The sequence below is a fragment of the Choristoneura fumiferana genome, chromosome 18 (genome assembly GCF_025370935.1).
Source record: "Choristoneura fumiferana chromosome 18, NRCan_CFum_1, whole genome shotgun sequence".
NCBI lineage: Eukaryota > Metazoa > Arthropoda > Insecta > Lepidoptera > Tortricidae > Choristoneura > Choristoneura fumiferana.
In genome coordinates, this window is record NC_133489.1 from 9,089,378 (window position 1) to 9,105,050 (window position 15,673).

The 15,673-nt window shown below is 35.2% G+C and overlaps 1 protein-coding gene across 1 annotated transcript; it reads left to right on the forward strand.

Annotated features, from left to right (window-relative positions):
* The first annotated feature begins 5,780 nt into the window (after positions 1-5,780).
* Positions 5,781-13,371, forward strand: LOC141437891 (queuine tRNA-ribosyltransferase accessory subunit 2-like). Its single transcript, XM_074101455.1, has 7 exons — positions 5,781-5,988; positions 6,242-6,510; positions 7,210-7,391; positions 8,654-8,823; positions 10,913-11,115; positions 11,675-11,800; positions 12,923-13,371. Exons 1-7 carry the CDS (start codon positions 5,872-5,874, stop codon positions 13,176-13,178), a joined length of 1,323 nt encoding a protein of 440 aa, XP_073957556.1. The 5' UTR covers positions 5,781-5,871; the 3' UTR covers positions 13,179-13,371.
* Positions 13,372-15,673: the final 2,302 nt, after the last annotated feature.

Consider the following 15,673-nt stretch of genomic DNA (forward strand, 5'->3'; position numbering starts at 1 on the left):
CAAAAAAAACTAGAAGTTATATAATAACGAGAAATGATTTTATGCATTTATTGCTCTGCTACTTACGTACATGGGTGGCTGGTAGGAATTTTCTTTCCTAACCTTACAGCGGTGGCAAATTTCCTTCAGGCTCTCTTAAAATAGACAAAAAAGTTTTAAAATTAAAATGTAAAATTACGGATCAGTCAGAAAACAAAAGTATTTTTATCCCAACATTGTAATAAATGGTGTTATCTAAACTTTCGCAATTATCTTCCCGTCGGTTTTCACGAGTTTGGAAAACAACCCTTTCAGACTCGCAACTTAGCGTTTACAATTTAAAATAATCTAGTGATTAAGCTTAACCGTTTCGGGTTGTTACCGTTATAGCTTTACCTTGGCTACTCCAGGTTGCGAGTTAATAATAAGGATCCCTCCTTAGAAATTGTATCGCTGGAATAAAAGGCCATTGCATAAATAATGCTTTTCCGCAAAATGATATTGCCTCGGTGCTCGTAGACACCGCTTAGTAGCGGATGCACTTTTAAGCTCTAAAGAGGTATTTACTTGGTAGCGCGGGCGATTCTAAAGTAAAACAACGGTGCAGAGGTCTACTCTGTATTAATCCATCTTTAAATCCGAAATTCTAGGCAAGTGCTAATTAAATTCGCTCATGTAGAGAAAAAACACGTTTCTTGTACAGAAACTAGATAAAGACCGCTTTAATTTTAATTGCCTATCGGTAATAACAGTAGCACCGCCTAGTTTTACACATTCTCTGAAAATTTAAAATTGTAGCTTCTACAGTTGGCCTTGCCTGTGACGGTGGGATAGTCAGATGGACGCACGAGTGAGAGATACAGGGTTCCGTTTAGGAAAATTGGATATGTAACACTACTTAAAGATAGGGTTTGACTGTTGGCACTTCTTTTTTAGGGTTCCGTAGCCAAAATGGCAAAAGCGGAACCCTTAACCCTTATCGTTTCGCTATGTCTGTCTGTCTGTCTGTCCGCCGCGGCTTTGCTCAGGGACTATCAATGCTAGAAAGCTGTAATTTTGCACGAATATATATGTAAACTATGCCAACAAAATGGTACAATTAAAAAATTTTAGAGTACCTCATAGACGTAAAGTGGGGTGATTTTTTTTCTCATCCAACCTTGTAGTGTGGGGTATCGTTGGATAGGTCTTTTAAAACCATTAGGGGGTTGCTAAAACGATTTTCCGATGCAGTATTTGTTTGCAAAATATTCAACTTGAAAGTGAAAATTTTCATTAAAATGGAGCGTCCCCCCCCCCCCTTTAAAATCTAAACCGGTGGGTGGAAAATTTTGAAAAAATTCAGGATGGTACTAAGTATATCAAACTTACAAGAAAAACTAGAACAGTTAAGTTTTCTTGAGAGTTATTAGTTGTTTAAGAGTATTTAGCAGCCTAAGGTATAAAATATACCTAAACTTGGCATATTCCGTACAAAATACGAAATCCTTAGAAAAATATTACTTATTTTTTCCGTAATGGCTAAGGAACCCTATTTTGGGCGTGTCCGATACGCTCTTGGCCGGTTTTTTAAATTTATTCGAAATACATATACTCAGCGGCATAAAATTTGGCCCGCTCTACATACAAAATTACCTATTACTGCATACATTTGAGGGCCAGATTTTTTTCCGCTCAATAGGTATAATAATATGTATGTATATAAACTCTTTATTGTACAAAATAAGAACACAAACACAATTGACAAACAACGAGATTATATGTACAAAGGCGAACTTATCCTTTTAACGGAAAGGTATATTTCTGTAGGTTGTTTTTATTTATTTAATAGATTTTTAATTGCAGTCAACAACATTCTCCATACATTGGTCGATGATCAAAGGCATAACTCCCTTTTAAATAATAAAATTGGAAGAAAAATGTGTGTTTTACATAGGTGTCCGCTCGAACTAACTCAACAATTTGCTGAAATATTTCAAATTAAACTAGTAAAACATCTTGTGTACCTACCTGCAATAATATTATTATCAGATTTTCAAGATTCTTGAGCAAAACCAAAAAGTACAGTCGAGTGAGTTTCAAAATATGTATGTGCCTTTGTACCGTTCCGACGTAATAAGGTCGCCGGTAACATATTTTTGAGTGGTTCGAAAAGATATATAATTTTTGACTGTACGAACTTAGTTATTTTGTGTGTTGGCGGGTTCCGTAGCCATTACAAAAAAATATTTTTCTAAGGATCTCGTAGTGTACCTATAGGTAGGTAGGTACGGAATCTTCCAAGTTTAGGTATAATTTATACCTTAGACTGCTATTTATTTTACTCTTTAACTACTACTATTTCACCAGCAATCTTAGCTTCTACCTAAACCTGTCTTTTTAAAAATGTCTACTAAATATTAATTTATTCATAATTTTATTATTTAGGTAGCAAAGCAACCCAAGTTTACTCAGGTAAGTAGTTATAAAAGCATTATGATTTTACATACGACATTCGAAATCCCCTCCTGAATTGCAAATAATCCCTGGGGGTATAAAAATTCACCCCCTCATAAATGCAGTGGGCTAAAATGCTATGAAAATTAATAAATAATGAAAATGCCTGAAGGAATGGAATATAAAACGGACGGCGAAATGCATGCCATATTGAAAATTACTCCGTCTACTCAACACAGAATATAAATAATTGAACTTAAGTAAGTAAATCTTTCATAGAGCACTGTTCATTTCCGCTGAAGATAAACAAACTGCACTTAAATTAATAAAGCCTTTATGGACTTGCGAACTCTAGGTACCCTCCTTGAGTCTTTTGAACAATTGAGCATTTAAACATTCGCAAAGGGGTAAGTAGTTAGAAATGGGGAAAAGCTTTAGAGATAGCCGCCCTGAGGGTTAGGTAGTTGATTATGGTTAGGTAAATTAGCTAATATTTCAGAAATGATTAAAAGTATTGTTTTTCTTCTTTGGTTATTAAAAAGTACGCCACATTATACTGTATTGCTAGGTACAATCCAGTGTATGGCGTTCAGATTAACGTGATCTATGTAGGTGTAGATAGGTACCTAGGTAGGTAGGTGTGCTATTTCACGTTAATCTGACCACCACACACTGGATTATACCTAGCAATACAGTATGTGGCGTACCTTTTAATAACCATGCAACAAAAATAATACTTTAGATAATTTCTGAAGCTAAATTACGGCGGCTATCTCTAAAGCTTTTCCCCATTAACTACTCACCCCTTTGTGAATGTTACCTATGCAAGTCCGGTGTTTACCTACTACAGTTAACAAAAAGTGTAGGTAATCACCAAAAAAAGGTTCTATTGTCGTTCCAATCGTTTATTTAACTTAAGACAGATCACGCACGTGAAGTTTTGCAATATTTTTTGGTACAATGTACTACAGAGAATACCGTAGGTACTTCATGGATGGATCGATTTTATAAATAAAACATACATTTAAAATAGTTGTGATTATATTTTATATCAAAATCATTTAAAAATAATAAATACTTACATTAATACCTACGCCTTTAGGGATTAAAAAGTTAAAACAACTAAAATAGGCACTGTAATACTATTTTTAATTATACCTACCATTGACGTCTCATTGTGAGTGACAACAAACTGGCCTCGTTGCCACGTCCCTTTTTTCCGCTTCATAATGAGGGTATCGTTTTTTGTTTCACTAGATGGCGCACTGTTGCGTGAGGTTTTTAAGTATGGCTTTCAAAGTCTGTTATGACGGGCGTGAAAACAAAGTTTAGATTAAAATCATATTTAATACACTTTAAAACCGTACCATAAACATATCGAGCATGCCACAGTGTTGCATAGTCCCCGTTTTGTTCGGAAAAAAGGGAGGACAAAGGTTTCCGAAAGACAAAACTGTCTCAAACAGACATTCATTGCCCCGGAACGCATATTTGCCATAATTAATTTCAGATATTGCAAAATATCTACAAAATTATTCTAATTATAAATAAACGAGTAGTCACCCAAAACTATGAGAGTTACATTTCGGAGACCTACGGTAGACCAAACCACGAGTAGTATAATATACGGGGAAAAAGAGAGCCCTCTCTCGTCTCATTCATGCAGACTGTTTTGAAGCGCCGTCTGCATTTCTAACTAGTACATTGATGTATATATCCATCCATACGTTATAGCTATTAATAGTCACAGGTATTCTTTTACTTACTGGATTTGCTTCCCAGCTCAAACCAATATAAAAACTAAAACAGGGCTGCAAAGAGAAGTGAGAACCGCTTGAATTCAGTCTTCTTAAGTTTAAACCAGCCTCAATTTTCCGTTTGCAGCACTGTCTTTACTTTTTATGTGGTCTCAGTTTCGATTGTAACGTAGCCATCTTGTTCCTTGTTGAGCGCGAATAGACGCTGGCTGACATAGAGGGTTGCTACACAAAAAATATTTGTACGACTGAGCGGATACAATTATGTGACTTTAATATTAGAAATTACAATACGATTGTCATTTCGAAAATAAAGTTCATTTTTGCGGTAATTATCAACGACAAAATATTTTTTAATAAATAAAATTTTGTGATCTCAAGCTTTCAGTGACATCTATCTGAAAAAAACGACAACAATCTGTTTTATTTTAGGTTAATAAAGGAGATGGCGGCGCTATCGACATGAATTAGTACGGTATAGGCGACTGTCCCCCCCCTGCGGTACACTAGCACCTCTAGTGGCGAATTCATACGCGATAGCCCTCATCACAGACTAATAAAAGATACTACGTATGGCCCCTCATTCTCAAAAATTACTAAATTACCGTTGGAAATGATAAACATATTAACTTAACATAAATGGTTTATTTTAATATATAAGATAAAGTAACTTAAACACCTGTGAATGTTTATAAAACAATGCAAAATTTTGAGCAAAAATAAATTATGAATGTGTTAAATCGATTAAAACTTCTTCATGAATAAAATCGATTGTAAAAAGAAATCGAATCAGTAACGCATCAGGGCATCACTATTTTAAGTAGTTAGTACTCGAGCTGTCAAAAGTTCAATAAATGGTTGGAACAATTATAATGGATTAAAAAAAAACTTTACTTATTGAATAAATAAACATATCGCTGGGTGGGTAAACGGCGATTACACTAAGTACATTGTTCGCGGTCGTGAAGTTATTTCAAATTACCTAGGCCAACGAACGTCTTCTTCTCTTTAGTCTGTCTGCCGAATGCGATAAATACAATTATAACGAAACTACGATTGCAGCTGCTGTGTGTAGGTCACAGATGGTGATGCAGCGGATGCAGCCGACTACCGTATTCCTTGAACTATTTATTTCAGTCATCGCATGTTTCGCGCGACGACAGACCATGAAGGGCCTTATCACACTTGCGATTTGCGGGCGAGTTCGCTGCGAGCGTGTAACGAATCCACCGCGAGAGCGTTACAAAGACATCGTCCGTCGCGAGCGTGAACGCATTCGCTGCGTATTCGCGGGAAAATTAGTATGGCATCTCAGCGTCAAAGACAAAATATCTTTATTCAATTTAGGCTATCAAGCACTTATGAATGTCAAAAAAATCAACCACCGGTTCGGAAAAACCTCTGTTTAGAAGAAATCCGGCAAGAAACTTCACGAGGTAGATTTTTCCAAACACTTCGTCATCTTTGAAACATATTTTGCATGAAATGTTACAAACCTTTTGGGATGTATGGATACAAATTCTTTTGCTTCTTCTCATTGGGACAAACCCTTTGGACAAACCTTTGGGACAAACTGGTTTAAAAAACTCACTACTGTCATCTGTCAAAGAATTTGACATTCATTTGACAAAAAAACAACCGCACCGTATGATTTGGTTTGGGTTAGAAGCGTGCGTAATACCAATTGAAACAAAATAAAATGCGTTTTGCGATTAAACAAGCTGGCTGTGGTGGAGAGCGCATTGGTACTTTAACTGGCTTTACCAAATCGCCAAGTACTATACTTGAAACTCCTACCGCCGCACTGCTGACTCAGGTACTTTACAATGAAATTATTTCACTTTTATTAAGTTATTAAGTACACAAATATTACTAGTAATCTTTTAATTTGTTATCCATCATTTAACTGTAGCCTGTAGCCTGGTAATCAAAGTTATCTGAAACTTTTCTGTAAAAAGTTATGATAAACCACCATCACGTTTTTCTTTTTCTTTGTTTTGTAAAATGTCTCGAATAAATGTTTGTCTTTTTTCTTTTTTATAAAGCATAACCTTTTGAAACTTTTACAGGGTGGCAGTGTAGTTCATTTGACAGCAGAAGTATTATCCCGTGTGTTTAGCAGCCCTCAACTTTTGTGGGTCCCATTATCTAGTACTAGTCACATGGAAGCCGGTGTAAAGGCTCAAGGCCATGGTATTGCAAAGTTTACTGGTGTCCCAAACCATTTAATATGCACTTCATTACATAGTTTAAATGATGCTACACCATCGGGCCATTTTGAGCTAGGGAATGTACCTTTGTGGACTAAGCATGGAAAGAAAATGATTTCTGCAGAAAAGTAAGTAAATCTTGATTTAAAACTACTTTTATTGAGCTATAAATTTTTTGAATTTGAAATGGGGCTGTGGGTAATGTGATGTGTGTGGTGTGTTGGGTTTTAAAATAAATGAGTGATCCAACATGGAATGCAATGTTTTGAAAAGATATACTGCAAAAAGGTATATTGCATAATACAATTACAACATTGTCAAGATATAACAAAATATATATTATAGGTACTTAATAAATTTTCTGTTGGTCAGCTTAACATTTTATCATTTTATCAAATTACAAAACAACTGGATCAGTATAAAAGCATGGGCTGCCTTTGTAACTGGGCAGTTCCATTACCACAGGTGCAGCAAAGCTACCAGAAAGTATATTTTTTTAACCTTTGGCTACAGCCAGCTCTAATTGAACTATACAATTTTATAATTTCTAATCAATGCAAATTAAAAATGAAACTTAGGTTTATTAGAGTAGCTTTGTTTTTAATTAGTTCTTATTTTTTTTAAAGGAACAGTTGCTGTCATTCAAATTGATATTCAACATTGTCTTTAGCAGAATCACTCAACACCCAATAGGTTAAAACAATCAAGTCGGCATAGTCTTTCTTGATTACTGTTTATACATATTTAGTACTTTTAGTAGGTAAGCCACATTTATTTTACCTTTATTAAAAAAAATTATAGGTCTTTTATTTTTCTGCCTAATTCAGGTACATGGATATAATGGAGTTATTCAAACCAGATATCATTTTAGCCATTGCAGATGGCCGCACTTCATATTCGGAAGGCATGAAGAGGATTACAAAAGCTGTGATAAGATCTTGTGACATGTTAGATGTATGCGTGAACCATTACAAATCGTCCAAGCAATTGAAAGATAGCTCCTTAATTGGTATGTAACAATATGACCACCTATTTTGTAAGTAAGACTTTGAGCAATAAGTTGTGTGGCCATTAAAAGTAAAAGAAACCCATGTCATGAATGGGTAGTTTGCATTTAACCGCTATCATTATTATCTCGCTATTAAAGAAATGAGCTACACAGTTATGCAGTTTTAATGCAAGATTTAAAGAGCATATTTTGACAACCAGATGGCCTAGTGGTCAGAGAACCTGACTACAAAGCTTGAGTTCCCGGGTTCGATTCCCGTGTTGGGGCAGATATTTGTATGAAAAATATGAATGTTTGTTCTCGGGTCTTGGATGTTTAATATGTATTTAAGTATGTATCTATCTATATAATTATATTTATCTGTTGCTTAGTACCCATAACACTAGCTTTGCTAAGCTTACTTTGGGACTAGGCCAATTGGTGTGAATTGTCCCATGATATTTATTTATATTTCGGCATATAGAAATGAGCATCCAGACAGATCAAATTTTGCCAAAAATCTGTAAGAATCAAATCATTAGACTCGGATTCTTATGAAGTGATACATTATTGCGGCAAAGGGTTTCGTCTCAATGTTCTGGAATGCATGGAAATAATTAGGCAGGCACAACAGTATGGGGTCTATGGTCTATTATGAACATGTAAATTAACATTAATGAACAGGTAAATTTAGTATCATCCCCTTACTAGGGCTTGGGTCTAATTTCAGCAATAACAGTTAATAAAACAAGCCTTAACAGTAAATAAATAAGGATTCAAGGTATTTTTATACAACAATTAAAATTTATTAATATATTGTGGGTAGAAATGTAGGTGGGTACTTAGGGAGCTGCAGTGACAAATGAAAACGTTTTGTTGTGGTTTCTTATAGTCTAACATCTGGTAGTATGGTGTATGGTTGTGTTTCTCTGAAGATGAGCTCTGGTTGAGTTCGAAATGCGTGAGTGTAGTGTGGTGGTGGTGATAGATGGGTTTGTGTGATTTGTGTGTGTTCACTGTAGTGTGGAGGTGGAGGAACTGCATGAACACTCATATCTTGCATAAACTTAGATATCATAAGGTTGCGGGTGAGCTGTTTTTTTGTTGGAAGGGAAATTTTCTAGTTCGATGTTTTGTATGATTAAGTAACAGTAAGCATTGTCCAACTTTTTGATCTCCAAACATACTTTTAGTACTCTCACTAGATTAGCTACAGTGCCTGGTATGGGATATAATATCAAACCTAAACTTGTCATATTAAGTATCTCCTTTGTACTTTACAGGTGTCATAGTGGGTGCTGGTCTAACCAAGAAATGCAATGAAAGCATACAACATATTCTGAAGTACAAAGAAACTTTGTCTGGAGTAGCACTGCAAGGCATCATTGATGGAACTGAAGACTACACTAATGTACCTGCTGCCAATGTGATATCTATTTTTAAGAGAGTTGGTGTAAGTGATTTTTTTTTTATTCAAGTTTTCTTTCGATTTTTTGATAGCTGCCTAACAAAGACTATTTTCCATTACTTTACCCAACTGCCCGACTATTTTTTCGGGTGTATGTATGTCTATTTCTTTGGTCCTCTCTGTAGCTTAATAGTTGTTAAAATATAGTACCTGGGTGACCGAGCTTTGCTCGGGCTAACACTCGATAATAAACGTTTTCCCAGAGACAAGACCAAGCTAGATTGATTTGTCAAAAATGATGATGTCGATTTGTCCCTGAAAACCTCCACATACCAAATTTCATCGAAATCGTTGAAGCCGTTTCCGAGATCCCCGAAATATATATATTATTATTATGTACAAGAATTGCTAATTGAATTCATGAGCGGAATTACATTTGAAATTTACCACGAGCTTTGCGGTGAAGGAAAACATCGTGAGGAAACCTGCACAAACCAGCGAAGCAATTCATTGGTGCGTGTGAAGTTCCAATCCGCACTGGGCGTGGGAACAACGGCCCAAGCCCTCTTGTTCTGAGAGGAGGCCTGTGCCCATTAGTGGTATAAGCTGGGATGATGATGACAAGAATTGCTTGTTTAAATTTATTAGATAGATAGATAGAAAAGGTATCATTAGTTTAGTCTGTATAATATTTCAAAGTGACAGTGGAGTGACGATCTACAAAAGGCTGCTGGTAGCAGCTGGATGCGCCAAGCCGAGGACAGGGCGCAATGGCGCTTATTGGGGGAGGCCTAGCTCCAGCAGTGGACTGCTAGCGGCTGATGATGATGATATATTCCGAAACCTATTTTAAATTGGGTACACGCAATATCAGCTATGCACGAAAAACACAAAAATCGTACACAGTACAATACTCTTTGCTTTATAATTGTGTGTAATCAGTCAGGCAAATTCGATTAGATGCTCAAGGAAAGCCATCAGTCCCCTTACTTTATAAAGCCTGACAGCCTGTATAAAGTTGACTATGTCCCGTTTTCGTAGCCAAAATGGCAAAAACGGAACCCTTATAGTTTCACCATGTCTGTCTGTCTGTCCATCCGCGGTATTGCTCAGGGACTATCAATGCTAGGAAACTGTAATTTTGCACGAATATATATGTAAACCATGTCGACAGAATGGTATAGTTAAATTTTTTTTTTCCGATTACAGAGTAGGTAGGTGCATAGACGTAAAGGGGGGTGATTTTTTTATCATCCAACCTTGTAGTGTGGGGTGGGGTATTGTTGGATAGGTCTTTTAAACCCATTAGGGGGTTGCAAAAACGATTTTTAAGTTTTCTTGAGAATTGTTAGTAGTTTAAGAGTAAATAGCAGCCTAAGGTATAAAATGTAGCTAAACTTGGCATATTCCGTACAAAATACGAAATCCTTAGAAAAATATTACTTAATTTTTTCGTAATGGCTACGGAACCCTATTTCGCGCGTGTCCGACACGCTCTTGGCCGGTTTTTTGTATAAAACATTACATTAGTCATTCTTTATCTTTGAAATTACAATACAGTATAATAATAATAGAGCCATTTATTTCAATAAATATACATTAATCTGAAATGCTCCATGCATTAATATGTATTTGATTTATTTATTAACATTCATTTCATTTTGTTATGATAATATAACTGATATTTCTTGGGATGTCTATTTGTGGACATAGGCCTCCTCCATCGGATGCCATATATTTCTATCTACGGCCAGTCTTGTCCAGGCGACGCCAGCCTCAGCCACGATATCGTCCCGCCAGCGGGGCCGCGGCGACCCCGTGCCCTCCGCCCGTCGCGCGGGTACCAATGCAGAATTTGTTCGCTCAGCGGCCATCTTTTGTTTGCGCTAGGTGCCCCGCCCATCTCCATTTAAGTCAGCAGATTAGTTCGGATGCATTAGTAATTTTGGTCTGTCTACGGATGTCGACGCTCTTTATTTTATCCATTAGTTTGACGCCAAGCATGCTGCGTTCTGCGGTTCTTTGAATACCTGAACTTTACTGTACTACTTATTAGTTCATTAGTTCATTTGCATTGTTAAGCCCAGGTCTGGCTTGTGATGAATACAGTATACAGTATATTTCAATATTACAGGAAGCTTTACCTGTAGATATGGTCCGTATCCTGGAAGGATTCTGGAACCCTGCAGCAGTGATGGCTGCAATCAGCAACGGCTATGATGTCTTTGATGGATCCTATCCTGTGAAACTGACTAATGAAGGATTTGCTTTGACATTGAATTTCAATGTGGAAGAAAACCATGAAGAATTGTGCATCTTGGATCTCAATGATAGTCGGTAAGTGATAGTGATAAGCTAATATTTTAGCTGTGCATTACATACATTCAAATTTAATGCTTTTGTGACAGCTGGTTGTCGTTAGCATAGTGAGTGAGGTTTGTTTGACATTTGTGTCAGGATTTGTTTACATCTTATCTAGATCTTACCCGCGGCATAATGCATCCGACAGTTGAATGAAAGTCCAGCCTTTTACCAAATCCCCAAAAATTACATCGTGGATTTCATTAACGTTTCATATGAAATACCAGGATATTTAAAAACCAAATTTCATTCAAATCCGAGTAGCCGTTTTCATGAAAGAAAATAACACAATTAACGTGAGAATTCACAAAAGTTACGTCTTGCTTACACACACACACACACATAATATTAGTAGGATGGGCCAATCTCAAGCAAGAAGGTATCAAATGGATCATACAATAGGTACTAACGCCAAGTAGCAATACCTGTAAAAACCCTTTTTAGGGATTTTATGGCCTGGATTCAGAGACCTTTAAGCCAGGTAAAAAGCCTTATTATGTTTTTGGGTTGCCACAAAGATAGCAATTATTTACAGATATAAAGAAGATTTCAATCCATTATTAATGGGCTGCGAGTGCTTGGCGTGTAAAAAATATACACGGGCGTACATTCGACACCTTCGAAATACACGGGAGATGCTGGCATCTGTTTTACTCAGCATGTAAGTCCTAAAAAAAATCCTTAGTTTATACTATCTACCATATACTACTTATATACATGCCTTTACCACTCATGGAAAAATAATTAATTATTGTTGGTTGGCAGTCCATTTTTCTTGATCAGCGCCATCTAGTAGTTATAAGCTACATTAGTTGAACTTAAAGTATATGGGATCAGTTGCTTGCTTAGTGAGTTGGAAAAAATCCACTAGAGGCCGCATCTTGTTACGCTGAAATCGCACTGCGATATTATTATTTTGCAATAATGTCCCATAAGTAGAACGACAAACTTAAGCGGGAGGTAGGTGAGCAGGTCATTTAACAAATATATAAAAAAATACCTTAGTAAAAATCACGCCGTTTTCGAGAAATTTAGTTTTTTCTGATTTTTTGAAGGTTTTTTTTTGCGTTTATTTTTATTGAAAATACAAACTGAAATATAGATGCACAGAAAAACCAGAAAAATAAGACCAGGACTGGGAATCGAACCCAGGTCCTCGGCATTCCGTGCCACGTACTATACCGCTACACCACTGCTGGACAAAGCTAAAAAAAACCTAAAGCTGCTGGTAAAAGTAAAATTTGGAATAAAAATAAAAAATACAAAAGATTCCAAAAAACCAATCTTAATTTATTTTTATTGTAAAATAATCTTCAATAATTGTGTTATAAGTTATCAGATTTTATTGTTTATTTTTTAGAGAATTTATTTATTTATCTAGTCTTGCATAGTTGCTGAATGAAACGAGTAACAAAACCAACATGAAATCTCAGTGCCGGTACACATTTTTTAAAAATCAGAAAATTCAATTTTTTCCAAAAAGGCGAAACTTTTACTAAGGTATTTTTTTATATTTGGTAGATGACCTGCCCAGATCTTCTATTTAAGTTTGTCGTACTACTTACGGGACACTGTATATTACTATAGATTAATAATTTATCTATAGTAAAAGATAATTAAGTAATCTAGTCATCAGCGACGTATTTATCTTTATTTATCAGCCGTGATAATTGGCTTATAAACCTGTGATTAGGATTCAATGATTTTCTCCTTATCATTAATCACTTAATATTTTTAATTATTTCTTTTTCCATAATTTAATACATTTACCATTCCTTTTCAGCCACAATCTTCATCATTTCGACCAAATGTTTCATCACGCACGTCGACATATTGCTGCAAACACGTTCGCAGTATTCCGACATCATATCACTAAACAGTATGAACTTTACAAAAGCTCTCAAGTTGTGGTTGACGACGTATCTGCGACTAAAGACGAACCAAATAGTGCCGGAGTTGAAACAAAAGTGTCAGTAAAGAAGATTCGGGTAAATAACGAAGTAGAACAGAAAATTGTAGTTAATGGTAATGCTTCTTAATGAGTAGATTAGGCAGTTGCATCACAAGTAAAAGATTACACAACCGCGATGTTTTCTAATAACATAAGAAGTTGGCCCCTCTAGAATTTGTTTTAACAGAGGAAGATGTCGTTTTATACATTTGTGCAATTTTTTGCTATATCTTACTTATCTAGTGAGTAGACAGTTATTGATGAAGACGACACGATCTACAACTAGGCTAATGCAGAGCGCTTCAACCGATGTGACCATTAGATAATAAAGCGTTATATTCGCTCAATACCGAAGTGCGTTGGATTCCGCGATGTGTTACTTACCCAATTGAGCTTACACCCCAATCAGCTAGAAAGCGAAGTGTAAAAAAGGATTTTCTAAATTTCAAATTAAAACTTTGACTGTCGTGTCTTTACATGCCTTTATTAGTTCCTTAACCCTTTTCCAGGCCCGCGAATCTATATGCACAAATGAATAATAGTTTTATAATGTTTACCTGTGGCGGATTAAATTAATAACGAATCACATTTTTACGACTTCAATTGAATTTGTACCATATTTACATTTTAGCAAGGTCTAATATTTGTGTACATTTATGTGGTCGCTATATGCACTACGCCTGGAAAATGGTTAATTAGCTGAAAGGGGTGCTAGTGGAGCTTATCGGCAGATAGCATGTAATTAAACTTTTATAGGTATTTGCAGTGATTTAGCTTTAGCACGTAACGATAATGCATAATAATAATTTGTCATTCTTGATCGAGTGCTTTCATATCTTAAGATATGGATACTTAAGCCAATTGTATTTATTAGTCTTATATCTGAATGATTCATCGATATAGCTTTTAAATGGTAGTGATTCAACAGTGATTTGGTTTTGTAAAACTGATACAAATTACGAGATGTAATGAGATTAACTTCTCAGTCGTATCACATTCCAAAGATCGTAATTTAATAATATAATTTAAAAAAAAAACTTATTTTATTTCTTTACTATATTCAGTAGGGTTTACTTCTGTCCTTCTGTGGACGTAATTTTATGATACGAAGTTCAAAAAAGGACATAGGAATTATCAATAAAAGAAAAAAAAACACATTTTACATATATTTTACTGACAATATTTACAACAATAATTTGAGTGACCACACTTATTGAGCTAGGCGTATTGTATGAAAATGTGCATTAAGTAGTATTTAATGTAATCGAATTACATTACAATAAAGTAGGTATATAATTACATCTTCATAGGATTTGGCAGGATTTTGCTTGACAAAGTCACATTCCAAATTTTTAGGCAAACATCACTAAAAATACATACTTATGTAGTTATATTAAACAGTAAAAACAACCTTTACATAAAATATATAAATATTAAACTGTACTAATGCATAACAATTCATTTTATAAATAAATACCAGGCAACAAACATGCGGCTTATATGAATTAATTTACTAGGAAATAAATTTTGTCGACAAATATAAAAAAAATATTGTCGTTATTAGTAAAATTTACTAGGATTGGCACATACATCAATACAGATGCAAATAGTAAAACCAAAGCTCTCCTAAAGTGTCAAATACAATAAATAAAATACCTAAAATAGACTTTTATCAAGTGAAGTTACTTTGTTATATTAAATAAGGAAGCCTCCAACCATTACGCTTTAGTTCAGAAGTGCTTAAAATAATACAATGTTTTCAATAATAATAACATTATAGTAAATTCACTAAATAAGTACATCTCACTATATAAAAATGAGCTTCATTTATATGATTTAGATATCAACCAATCGATGAGTTTTACATAGAAGCATTGTATTAAAACACTTAACTAAAAGTTGAATATAAAAATTGTATAGTTTATATAATAATTACTATGCACCAGGCATCCGCTTGATAAAGCAATATTTTCTAATCTCTACGCTATTCACAGTCTAATAAAAAGTAGCAGACTTGTCCCTTCAGCTGCTATGTGATACATATAACCGCAGTTTAATAGAAGAGCGGCTTGGTTACCTAGACCGTCGACCTGATAACGTATGAAATGACAAAATCATAATTTTGAGATCCACGATGGTGCGAGGTATGACAGCAAGCTGAACTTTGTTCCGATTGGCTTCACACGTTCCACTGCACTAACGCTAATATTTTAGAGTTTCTACTAAACTGTCCGCTTAACCCATTCACTGGTTCACTATTTTTAAGTATCACATGTCCGTCTTTTCTTTTCGCGTACAACGATAATAAACGTATTTACTGCCAGCTCGTACACTATACAAATTCATTTGTACCGGGCGTGTTGAGTGGTTCTTGGGCCTGAACAAAAATGTAAATTAGATGGGGTTCAGTATCGCTAATTGACTAAACGCTGTCTAGCTAAATTCAAGAGTACATACGCAAACAAATCAGTTGTGCACTATAAATTACAGGTAGATTCAGTTTAATTTCTAGCAAAACAAATACTTAATGGCATGTTAATGCATGAAAATAAATATCCGAGTAAAACATTATTTGTAATAGTT